This window comes from Uloborus diversus, chromosome 5, assembly GCF_026930045.1.
Source record: "Uloborus diversus isolate 005 chromosome 5, Udiv.v.3.1, whole genome shotgun sequence".
NCBI classification, from domain to species: domain Eukaryota; kingdom Metazoa; phylum Arthropoda; class Arachnida; order Araneae; family Uloboridae; genus Uloborus; species Uloborus diversus.
In genome coordinates this window covers 65,646,566-65,659,639 of record NC_072735.1, presented here as the reverse complement: position 1 = coordinate 65,659,639, position 13,074 = coordinate 65,646,566, and the positions used below count along the sequence as shown (strand labels likewise).

Sequence of the window (13,074 nt, the reverse complement as noted above, 5' to 3'; positions counted from 1 at the left end):
TCACATTACGGCGCTTACCGACACGTAGTACAAAACTACACGTTTCACTTTAAAAACTACTTTTCAACAATATCAACAAACAAGTTCAAGAGTAACAGAAGTTAAATAAATAAAACATCACAGAATCTGCAATGACATCACATGCGTAGATAACGGCAAGAACCACAAGTTAAACTTTTTCCGTGCTGCTGAGGACAATTTTTCTACATGTCTTGGACCTCACATAAATAAAAGTTTTCATTTTCAAACACATCTAATCGAAAGAGTAACATGATTTGTTGACTGCGCTGTGACGTCTTTTGGAAAAGATAAATCCTCACTGTTAGTTTAAACTCCATAGCAAGATCATTGCGACAGACCAATTTTTTTGCTGTCGCAATGTGCGAAATCATATTACCGCGCCCACAGACACGTAGTAAAAACAACACGTTTCGCATTAAAAGTTACTTTTCAACGTTGTCAATGAACAGGTTCAAGAGTAACGAGAAATTATAATAGATGAGATGAGATATCACAGAATCTGCAATGACATGACATACGTCTCAGCGTAGCGGCAAGAAACACAAGCTAAGCTTTTTCCGTATTGTTGAGAATATTTTTTCTACATGTCTTGGGCCTCACATAAATAAAAATTACAGTAGTCATTTAACTAACACATTAAAAAAATACTTTTAAATTAAGCGATAAATGTTTTTAAATGTTTGAATTACTCTCTCTCGTTAGCTCTTTTATGATCCGAGAAATATATATGTACTTTGAACTAAACTCAATATTTTTAAAGCTGATATATTTATATTTCGAGTTTAGCTCAAGCATAGGTGACACATTTTACTGCACTGACCGTCTTAAACCACTTTTGATCATTAGTGTATGCCTTCAAAAGATAAACAAAAAAAATTAAAGGAAAAACAGTGCACAAGAAGAGAACATGACATTCACTATAATGAGCTAAGGCCGAATGATAAGGAAAAACTGCAAAATAATAATAATAATTTCCCTACAATTTTATGTCCAATATCTGTTCAACTCATCATAACATAGTGTATTTCCATAAACTGTAAATAAAAACAATCATCAAATAACAATACTAAAATTCTTGACTTTTATCAAGTAAATAATAAATTAAAACAAATGTTTGGAATGTAAACATCGTTCATAGTTTTATTTTTACAAACATGCTTCCTTTAGAAAAACAACATTTGAATTCTACGAAGTTACGTTTCAGTCGTTTCCAATTGTATGTGGTATTTTCTGTTCAGCAGCAACTGGTGCGGAGGATCTTTCCAACATCCGAGCCCTGGAAGAAGAGATAATGGAACTCCAGGAATACAATGCCCGAGTGGAGTCGGAGATGTATCAGCTTCGAACAGATATCACCCAAATGGTGCCGTCACAGAGACCTTCGGACCGAGTAAGTACTGAGAGTATCACTGGAGGAAAATTTGTAACGTAATGTGTCTGTCGATTTGGTTATTTGAGCTATTTTGGAGTAGAATCGACCTTTGGATTTTTAGGACTGTGGTTAGTTTTTTTCAACCACGTCCGCTTTTTTTTTTCTCTGCACCTTATGTGAATGTGAGAATATGAACCATTTTTCGCGGTAGAGTGAAATCCTACTTCTCTCTTATTCAGGGCCGCTGAGAGCCAAGGCGTACCCTTCTTCTCCCATTAAACATGTAAAACTGAAACAACTCTGAATCCATGCCGGAGCCCCTCAAGGGCCGAGCCCCTAGCTTCCTATTAGGCTGACCTCGCCATTCGTCCACCCTGCTCCTACTAGCTGAAATAAACCTTTTATGGGTCATTCTCACAAAAAGGTGACTTTCACAGTCCCTTCCTTAGTAATAAATAATAAAAACTTCAGTATATTCCTTAATATTTTTTTCATGTGTTTTAGTTAAGTTTTGAACTAATTAATTTTATGCATGACAATTAAATAAATTTAATATTTCAGTTTTATTTTTTAATAAATGTTGCTTTAAAATCCCCTCCGTGGACGTCCCTAAGTCTGTGAGACAAAGCAATTTGTAATTGATCTCAAACTGTTTAAATTGGTTTTAAATATCTTTAATTGTATTAACTAGCTAAGAGTTCTAAGATGTTTCTAAAATAAAATTTTTAAAAAATAAATTGTATTTATAAAGATAATGACTCATAAACTTTGTCCCTAAGATTGAAGTCTCCCTCCGTGGACACTTAAAATAACTTAATAAATACATAGGGGTACTTAATAAATAATAGAGGGCAGCAAAAGTCAAGTTCATATAAGTTAAATGGTAGGATACTTAGCCATTTTGTTTTCTAGTGATCAACTTTAGTTCTTTTGTACACGTGTTGGATTGTTGTGTCTAAATCTGGTTTGGCAAAGTTCTTAGTGTATTCTCCGTGGTCATCATACAAAAGGTAAAATAAAACTGTTTTGTATTTGAAACATCATTTTTAGATAGCAAAAGTAGTATATTTGATAAAAAGAAGCATTCCATTTTTTTAACTTTAAAATCAAAACTCTGAAAAATTCTAAAGCTTACTTTTGTCTCCTCCGTGGACGTGGCATGTCCATGGAGGAGATGACGTGGTCCACGGGGGAGACAAAGCCTTAGAAAAAATCATAATAAATTTCAGTTTGCTAAACAAAATATAGGGCAATTTTGTTTTGTATTTTTTATAGAAATGAAATCAAATTCGACTCTTAAAGAAGTACATTTTGTCAGTTTTTCTGTTAAATGATTTCTGTAATGTTTTATATATACTATATATGTATATATTCTTTTAATAGTAGAAAAAAAATGGCAAAACCAAAAAGTAAAAAGAAATCAGACGTTCAAATCCAAAAGAGGAGGGAACAAAAGAAACTTAGCATGAGACGTGCTAGACAGAAATAAAAAAAAAATCCTCTTATGTTTGAAGAAAGTAAGAAAAAAAAGAGAGAACGTTACTACCAAAGAAAGGCTAGTGGAAAAATTAAATGTGTTCAAGAAATGAATGAACGTGAAAAAAGAAAAATAAGAAAACTTTGGAAAGAAAAAGCAAGGAAATATCGTAAACAAAGAAAGTTGGAAGGAACTGAAGAATTAATTATAGATACACCTCCAAGCACCTCTTCTCAATTGGATAATAGTAACACAGTGCCAAGGAAAACAAAAATTCTGGAATTTTGAGAGGAAAAAAAACAATAAGAAAAAAACGTTATAAACTAAAGAAGAAGATAGAGGAAATAGAAGAGGAAAACAAAAAATTAAATACTAGGCTTGAAAAATATTAAAAAAGATTCAACAGATCTCAGAAAAGTGAAGAAAAGAAAAATGAATCACCACGAGAAAAAGTTCGAAGAGAACTGAATAGTAAAGATAGAAAAAGCAAATCCAATGTGTTTAGAAAATTATTGTTTGCTGAAACTATTGGCAGACAAATACAAACTAACTTTAAAAGCCAAAAATCTCACAAAGTGAAAAAGACCATGCTACAAGTTTTGTCTGGTAAAATTATGAAAAAGTATCGACTACTCAATAAGGTAAAAAAAATAACCTCAATCAAAATGCTTAGCAATTATGGTAATAAAACTTACAAAACTGTCAAAAAGAGATTTCACAGAAGAAACACAGCTATATGTTCAGAAATTTCTAGAATCTGACAAAGCAAGTCGCTTGTGCCCAGGGAAAAAAGAAACAATTACAAGAAGAAAAGAAAAAAAAACAAAAGCGTTATTTAAATGATACTATGTATAATTTGCATAAAATGTTTATAAAAGAATGCCCACAACACCAAACTCTTAGTTATCAAACTTTTTGTCGTCTCCGACCTTTTTGGATCTTATTTCCGAAAGTTTCCGATCGGGAGACATGTTTATGCAAAGTTCACGAAAACATAAAGCTTTTAATAGTAAAACTGCATAGTCTTGTTGTTATAAATGAAAAAAATATATCTCAAGTTCTTAAAGCAACATGTTGTGATCCTCAGAGAGAACTTTGCCTAAATCGTAAATGTGATGCCTGCAAATTAAATGAAATTAAAATAAATGACTTTCAAGATGAACCTCTGCTACTTCCGAAATGGGTTAACAAAAAAGTTACTGTGAAGATTAAAGGTGAAACAAAAATTTGCCATAGAACCATGAAAGTGGATATTGAGAGTACAAAAAAAGAATTAGTGAAATTATTTTTTTCTGATATCATCAAATTTTTTAATCATACATCTAACATTGTACACCAATATCAAATGATTTCAGATATAAAAACAAATTTTGAAAAGGAATGCAATCCTAATGCATATTGATTTTTCCGAAAATAACATATGTAAGTTTCACAGAGAAATTCAATCAGCCCACTTTGGTGGTTCAAAGCCACAGGTAACTATACATACTTGTGTTGTATATTGTCATAAAGATATTAAAGAAAGTCCTATTTCATATGGAACAATCAGTGCATGTAGTAGGCATGATGCATCAGCTGTTACTGCTCATTTGCTTTCACTCAAAGATAATTTAAAGTCTCTTTTACCTGATTAAAAAAAAAAATCATTTTCTCAGTGATGGTCCCAGTGCTCAGTACAAAAACTAAACAATGTTTCAGTTAATAGGTGGATATTTATCCTCTCAGTTTATTGTGGAGGAAATTCACTGGCACTATAGTGAAAGCTCTCACGGAAAAGGTACTCCAGATGGAGTTGAAGCAGCAATAAAAAGAACAGCTGACAATTTAGTTGCCCAGAAAACAGATATCCCAGACTGTGAAACTTTAGTTTCGGTACTTCAAAAAAACTGTAAGAATGTAATAATAAAAAATGTTGAAGAAAGTTTTATAAGTGATGTAGATAAACAAATTCCAAAGCATATTTCACCGTTTCCAGGAACAATGAAAATTCATGAACTTGTATTAAAAAAAGACCAAATAAAGATGGAAGCAAGATACCTCACCTGTCTAAGTTGTGGTGATCAATGTAAACATTACCATTAATTCATCGAGAAAGGATAAGAAGCAAACCAAAAATCAATGATCATGTTGTTGTACAGCAGGGATGCACAACCTATAACCTGCGGGCCAGAAACGGCCCGCGAAGCTTGTTAAATCAGCCTTTGGCAAGTTCTTCAAAAAAAAAAAGATTTTTTTTTTTTTTGAATTTAAAAAAAAATCTTTTGATTTATTAGGTTTTTTTTTTTACTCATCAATGAAACAAAGAACATACTTTCGATATTATCTTTTCCAACTAAATTAGGTTGCACTTTATTGATTCTGTTACAAATGCTAGAATGTTGATTTTTTTTCAATAAAATAGGATATTCATAAAGAGCGAGGTCCTGGGTCTTTATTTCAAAAGCCTCCACATTTTAATTTGTTAATGTTAAGTAAGTCACATAATAGTTCATGTAGCTTTAAAACGCATGTTTACTTTCATAACAACCTTTATTGACACTTTCTTACATAAAAAATATCCTCCGTTGACTATTGTATCCCCTCCGTGGACGAGGTGGGATTTAAAATATTTGAAATCTTTTTAAAAATAAAATAGAAAACTTAACTACTACTATAGGGACATAATTTATAAACAAACAAAAACATTTATGCAATTTTTATTATTTTTTTACTTAGTTTTGTTAAAAGAATTTTTTTGGTCTATTTGTACCTTTTCTGTGAGAATGACCCTTATAATTGAAATAAAGTGTTCCTTTCCCAAAGTATTATTATTTTAATTCATTCTATTGTCACGGTAAAAAAATTAAAGAATCAATAAAAATGTATTTCAATTACGAGTTCAACGGTGACACTTTTTCGACACTGTGTATGCAAAATTTAATGATTACTTTAAGAACAAGACTAAAACCTAGACTAAAACTAAAATCTCTTTTTTTACTCCGAGACCATAAATGCCTTAACATGTATAAGGTATCAGCGTCAGATACCGTCAAAAGTAAATATACCAAGTATATTTAGGGGAGGGTGGCCCAAAGCGGGTAGGTTTTCGAAGAACGCTCGAAATTTGTAGTTTTTGGATTTTTAACAATTTCGGTTTTTATCCTAGCAGGGTTCTTGAACTTCAAAATAAAAAGTGACTTTTGTATTATTTCAAACCCAATATTTATTTATTATCAAATATTACAAACACTTGAAAACCCCGCTTTGCCCTACCAGGGAACCCAAAGCGCGTAAGCTTAATTAATTGTGATTTGGTACATTTGCCAATCAAATATGAAGTTATAAATAATTAAATTAGGTGTCTAGTTGCCTATCATTATAAAAAAAAATAAATAAATAAGTTATACATATCAAATTTAAATCAAGTACATTTGTTTATAGAACATAAAGAAATAACTGATTAAATTAATAGACTAATTAATTGCCATCATGAAAAATAACTTTTTAAAGTTATACTTATCCTATTGAAATAAGAAATCTAAGTCAGCACATGTGCCAAAAAATTTTAAATAAATACTTGATTAAATCCTATACCTGCTTTACCCGACCCCTTTGCCCAAAAGCACGTTTTTCATCTCAATAATTATAACCTTAAATTAATAATTTTAAAAAACGGGAATGATCATCGTAGTTTATAGGTGGATAGTGTCAGAATAACGTAATATTATTGACGATAAAAAAATTAAGCTGGTCTTCGACTAATCACAAGTTACAAAACTTCTTTTTTTTTTTTTTTTTAGAAATGTATCTTTTTTTTTTTTTTTTTTTTTGTATTTTAAGCCTGGTTGCGCCATGCCGCTTCGCTGGGACTGATTAAAACTTCGGGATGTTCGGGTAGACACGAGTTACGTATGCTTCGTCGCTTACACACCATGCGGGGGCATTCGAAGGCCTACCCGCTTTGGGCCACCCTCCCTACGTCAAAACCGCGAAACTTTCTTCATAAAATAGAACTCGAAGTATTAAAAACGCTTGGTGTAATCTGTGCGCTAAACCCTTCGTAAACTCGCTCTAACCATATTTCTTCTCTTATTCGAATACTTTTATTTAAGATTATCCAGGAATCCTATTCCTATTCCTATTCAGAGTCACAACTGACTACAACTGTATTTATGTCGAGGACTGCATACTAAGTGCCTTGCCTCCATTATTTTATATACCGATAGATGGAAGCACCATCACCGGATCGAACAGTTAATGAGAATTTAGAACTAATCCAGGAGATAATAGCTACCTGGTGCTAGCACCCTCAGAGGTATCGTTTCACTTGGAGGACATTGAGACCACGAGCATATTTAACGTCGCATAGTCCCCTTTAATGACGACGGTGGGTCTTCGACCATCGAGGTTCGAACCCAGGACCCTCCGGCCCCGAATCCGACACTCTACCGATCGGGCTACCACGGCCCATTATCCAGGATCTTACTAATAGACAATGTCACAATCAATTGTTGCACATATTCCTGCAAACATTACAAATGTGTTAGCATCCTGTTTCATTGCATCAACTTGATGATGAATATGGGCTCTAAGTACCAATGTTTCTCGCTCATTAATTGACGCATCTCGTGGGATACGTTACTAAGCCAAAAAATATGAATTAAACATTTCTTTCTGAAAATTTTCGAAATTTAATTGCATTATATAGAAGTAGAATCCACGTTCTTCATGAAGGTCATACAATGAAGCAAGGAACTAACATATTTGGAGTAAAAAGCAGAATATTTTCTTCAACAGTTAATACATCTGTTGCCATGGAATTACCCTAATGCGAGGCAAGGAAATGAGTTGGAAAAAGAACTTTCTTCAGAACTTAAGTGATTTTGTTTCCCCGTATACTAACATCGAATTTCAAATTTTAGTTATCACTAGGCTACAATTCCAACTTATTTCAAATAATCCTTTCTTTTCGGTAAAAATAATTATTTCAGAACAACATTCATTTATTTTATTTTAAAAGGAAACCAATGCTTAATATAAAACGATGCTAAAATTGAATTTCCAAACTAAAATTTGTTTGCTTCAATGAATTCTAATTTTCCTGACCAATTTACCTTTCACCTCAAAATTTTATTCTTATTGAAGCATTGCATTTCAATATATTATGTGCATAGCACACACTAGCGAAGCCAGGAGGGGGTTTCATAACAGTCCTTACATATGCGTAAAATATCATATTAAGACAGACAAAATTCTTTTCAGAAAAAGAACTTTCTATGGTTTAACCACCCAAGTAAGTTGGATGGTCTCTCCTGGTGTGCACAGACAACAAAAAACAGCTAACTTCAAAAACGTAACACACTTATATAAAAACCTCAAAATATTAGTAAATTAATAATTTAAGCATTTAATATTTATTTGATTGGAAGACGGTTTCTATCGCGTTACTTTAACGTAAAATACATTTTTTGTAACAATTCAAAAACTTTTAATCCACCCCCCCCCCCATTTTCGGAATCTTATTTTTCACTAAAGGAACTTTGGTTTTGAAGAATGCTTTTACCCTTGGAAACCAGGTTGAATAAGAGTCAGTGCAGCCCTGATATTGATTACACATTGAAAGCTTCTGGCTGACGAAAAAAACACAGGCATCATATACAATATCTAAAAAAAAGACTGTCAGAATAAGAATCACATTGTTGAAAAGTTTTAAAACAGCTATTTAAATTTATTTTCGCTACTATTTAGCTAATACGTTTGGTTTATTATAAGATATTCCACTTCATCATCGTTTGCATTGCAGGAGAGTCTCCATTCCACTGCCCAGAAGACAAACCAGCTGAGCGAGTACTACGAGTCCCTTCGGAACAATTTCATCAACCTCCTGGACCACGTCCGGTTACCCAACTTCGAAGAGAAACCTACCCCGGACAATTTCGACATGTACTTGAACAGACTTCAGTCTCTCTGTGCGGACAACTCTAAAGATGATGAAGAGAGAAATGTATATTCTAGTGTGAAACAAGCGCTGCAGGACTTTTCCGCACCGATGTAAGTATAAGAAACTTTCACAGCTTGCACAACTTAGTAAAATGCTATATGAAATAAACTAAAATATTTTCCGTTGAATTCCAATTCAAAATTTTGTTTATAATTTGAATAAGTACTTTATTTTTGTTAAATGAGTGCCCCTTCGTGTAGGATTTCCATCAGAAGACATTTTGTTCTCATTTTGTACCACATAGCTGCCTTCGTACTAAAGAACAAATTCAAGCATAGTTTATTCAGGCTGCTATTTTTCTAAACAGTTTTCGAAACAAATGGAAGAAAATGACCTTCAACTATCTGAAACATTTAAATGTCAGTCAAAGCCGCATGGGCGGAGTTAAAAGAGGCTTAAGGGGGCTACGCCCCCTTTTAATAATAAATAAGACTAAAAATAGGGCTAATAAGCTTTTAAAGTGGCGTAGCCCCCTTAAAAGCTTATTAGCCTCCTCAAAGAAAAAAATACAAACGAGGTTTAAAGCTTTCTTTCTTCACGTGTATCACAAAAATAGAGGAGGGGGGGGGGGGTTCCAAAAATAATGTTCCATAACAATCAAAAAATGTTTTTGCTCGGTATTCAATATTCTAGGAGACTTTTTCTCTTCTCTTAAGCTCGCCTAAAATTTGCTCATTGTGCTTTCGTAGTAGTTAAAAGAGCTGGAAGACTTTCTGAGTGAAGCCCTCAAACCCTCTCGCGTGCCGTAACGTCATCAACAAAGCTTAAAATAACGTTGGTCCCAAAGATAGACGGAAATTGTGCATTTGAGATTCCAATTTCGATAATTTTCCGAAGGAGACCGGTACCACTCCTCTCTAATTACTCAACGCATACAACGATAGCATAAAATTGCACTTTTTAATCTTCAATTTCGAGAAATTTCCCTGCAGCGAACCAGCCCTCTTTCCTTTTCAAAGAGACCCTAAAATTTATGTTTCAAAAAACGTTTTTGGAGGGAAACCCGAACCTCCTCCCTTTCTCTTACTCTTACCAAACTACAGTTTCTTTTGGTGACTTCGGGCGCACGGGGTCATCAAATAAATTTAAGTGGGTTCCCACCATAATTTCTTTTGTTTTAATTTTTACTCGCAAGTTAATACTAAATACAATGAATAAGTCAATAGGTATATTTGTATTCAAAACTCAACGGAAGAAATTCAATTTACGATCTTGAGAATTTTCAAGTGAGGTTCAAGCAAGGAGTAGTTTGTTTATGCAAAGAGTGGTCATGATGAGCGTCGTAAATTTTGAGCAATGTTTATTCATCCAAAGTTTCCCAAACGACTTGGCATACATAATAGCCAAGTAAGTGGCTCAAATCAGTTAACTAATGATTTAGAAAATATAAGAAAAAATGATGAGATAGTTCCCGAAGGTATCTTTATCTACAGAAGAATATTTGAAAGTAATTTGTATAGGTTTCACTTTCAAAATATGTCCTAGATTTCGACCAATTGCGTTTCGCCAGTAGCCAATTGCTGAGATTAGGTCATCCCTCTAATGACACTGAAGATAGCCTAAAATTGCGATTTTCAAACTTCAGTGTTGATAAACTCCCGGAGAGAGCCGGATTCTTTTCAATGCCCTTAACATCACCAAAGTTAGATTAAAATTTCGTTTTCAGCAACTTCCGTGGGAGAGTCTCCCAAAACCCTTTCTTCCAAAGAAAGCATAAAATTGATTTCCGTTTCGTAGAACACTACGGAAGTGAAATCCCTTCCTTCCCCTTTCATCTATTATTACCAGATACAGCTTAAAATTGCATTTTAAAGACTTCATTATCGAAACATTTTCTGGGGAGAGTCACCAGATCTCCTGGAGTCACCAAAGATAATCTAAAACTGCGCCCTCAAGCCTCAGTTTCAAAAAAAAATTCAAAAGAACGCTCCTACCCCCCTCAACATTACAAAGGCGGCGTACTACTGCGTTTTACAAAGTTTACTGTCAAACTGTCCCAGAAGATCCTTTGACTTCCTTAAGGTCATCAAAGATTCTCTAAAACTCAGTCAAAATAAATATGAGAGAAGCCCACCCGCTTTTCCTCTAACATTACCGAAGCTTCCATGAATAAACAATTTTTGATGTCAATTTTGAAAAACTCGCAGGGGAAGGGCCCCGATTACCAACCCTTCTCCATTGACTAAAACTATTTTTACTTCTTCAATTTCGAAAAAATTTTGCTGGAGATACCACCCCGACCCCCCTCTTCTGCCCTTCCTCAGACTGTATACAATATTATTCTTATCATCTTTAAATGTTGGCATCCCAAGAAGCGTGACACACATTTTTTTATAAGAATATGCTTATGAAAAGCAGCATGACATGTGACAAAGGGAGAGTGAGTTTTTGTGACACAGGGGAAGGGGCCAAATTTGTTAAATAAAAATTTGACATCATTAAAGCCCCTTGGAACTTTCAATGAGCTTGACTAATTTCATATATATATCTTTTCTGTTACTATTATTAAAACGAAATGAAGATATTTCAAAGCGCAAATGGTTATATTGCTAAAAATGAGATGAAAAACTCATGTTTTGATCCTTAAGTTATAATACTACTCATTTATGTTAAGCAACGAAAAAATAAATTAATTTGAGGCTCTTCATTTGTTGTACAAAAGAGTTGCAAGCGGTTTCATCTTGGAAATTTATTTAAATGTTATTTTTTAAGTCAAGATAAAATCTTAACAGAAAATCAGCAAAATTTTTCTTCCCAAAAATATTTGTATTGTATAAAATTACTCTTACTTCATTTTTTATTTATTCTCTTTTACCTAATCAAATTTAGAAATTTATATTAAGAGACATGTTTGTCGTAATTCAGTTGTATGATTTGTTTATGCTACGTTAGTACTCTTAAATGTTGGGAAAAAGTTGAATTTAAAATGTTAGTTTATATGTATTTAAGCACAATGCCTAACAATTTCAGAGAATGAATTTTATATGGTTTTTATAATAACTAATAGTTTCGTTTCACAAAAAAGACTTTGTTTGAATAAATTAGATGAAATGTTAAAACGATATATTTGAAATAATTTTCAGCCAAGTCAATTGGGAGGTTTATGTAGTATTAAGAAATCAATGTTAGTATACGAGAAATCATTAGTTTCCAATAGCCAGGGGTGCTTATGACGGGGGTTCATGACACAAAATGTGGCATTGAAATTTGTAGGGGAGTAATTTTTAAATGTTTCTGATCTCACATTGGGAGTCTCATCCTTTGGGAATACTCCGAAGCGTTGTGGGGCACGGCATCATTGTCCTGGGTCGGGGGGGGGGGGCACCTCTGAAATAGTAATAAATCATTTATATTGTCAATATACACTTACTAGCAGAAAGTTTAAACTTTATTGATTGAAAGTGTTGTTATTTATGATGATAAATGATGTTTCCATCAACAATCCTTTTTATATTTTTTTCTTTCTCTCTTTCCAGGCAGCAAACCAATGGTTGGGTACGGTCTTGAAACTTACCCGAAAAATCCCATTCTACCTCCTACAAAACTGTTAGCAGAATCTGTAAATTAAAACATGAACGCAGTTCGATATCTGTAAAATAAAATAAAAACTCGTTGCTTAAAGTACTCATCAAAAACATACGTATGAATATCGAGAGAATTTTTTATGAGATGAAGAGAACTCAGTATATAGAGTAATATATGTACATAATACAAAAGACCTTTCTCTCCTAATAGAATAGAATCATTGAAGAAGCTGAAATTATGACAACGAGTTCAAACGCAGAATTCAACTGAAGACGCTCACTTTCAAGTCATTTTTCTTCGTTTGACACTCATGTTACCTGTTGAAGTTTATAGACTGTGTAGAGAATTAAATATTTGTAGATTGCTTCCAACTGTTAGTTTTAAAGTACAGTCTTTCAAGAAGTGGTTGAAAAATCAAACACATTATAAATTTTGGAAAGCAAAAAAAAAAAGTTTTCTTATGTAATAAAATTATCAAAATTAGAAATGCACACAACTCAACCTGAACTTTTCTCAAAACGAATACGAGTATTCGACGCAGGTATAAAATACGTATATGCATCAAGTTCACCTCTAAAGAGGAATTCTCAAAACATGCTGATTTTGTTACACAGAAAGCCCAAACAGGATAAACCATAGTTAGATTGGACAAAAACCGGAAGAAAGCATCGTTAAGATGGACCATTTGTCTGTGTTAGT

General features: G+C 33.2%; 1 protein-coding gene across 1 annotated transcript in view; it reads left to right on the top strand.

Annotated features, from left to right (window-relative positions):
• Nucleotides 1-12,462, top strand: part of LOC129222951 (uncharacterized) — a 108,262-nt gene extending 95,800 nt beyond the window's left edge. The window contains exons 18-20 of the mRNA XM_054857513.1: nucleotides 1,263-1,411; nucleotides 8,653-8,900; nucleotides 12,327-12,462. Coding sequence (XP_054713488.1) covers nucleotides 1,263-1,411; nucleotides 8,653-8,900; nucleotides 12,327-12,357 — 428 coding nt within the window. The 3' untranslated portion in view covers nucleotides 12,358-12,462. The remainder of the gene's footprint in view (nucleotides 1-1,262; nucleotides 1,412-8,652; nucleotides 8,901-12,326) is intronic.
• Nucleotides 12,463-13,074: the final 612 nt, after the last annotated feature.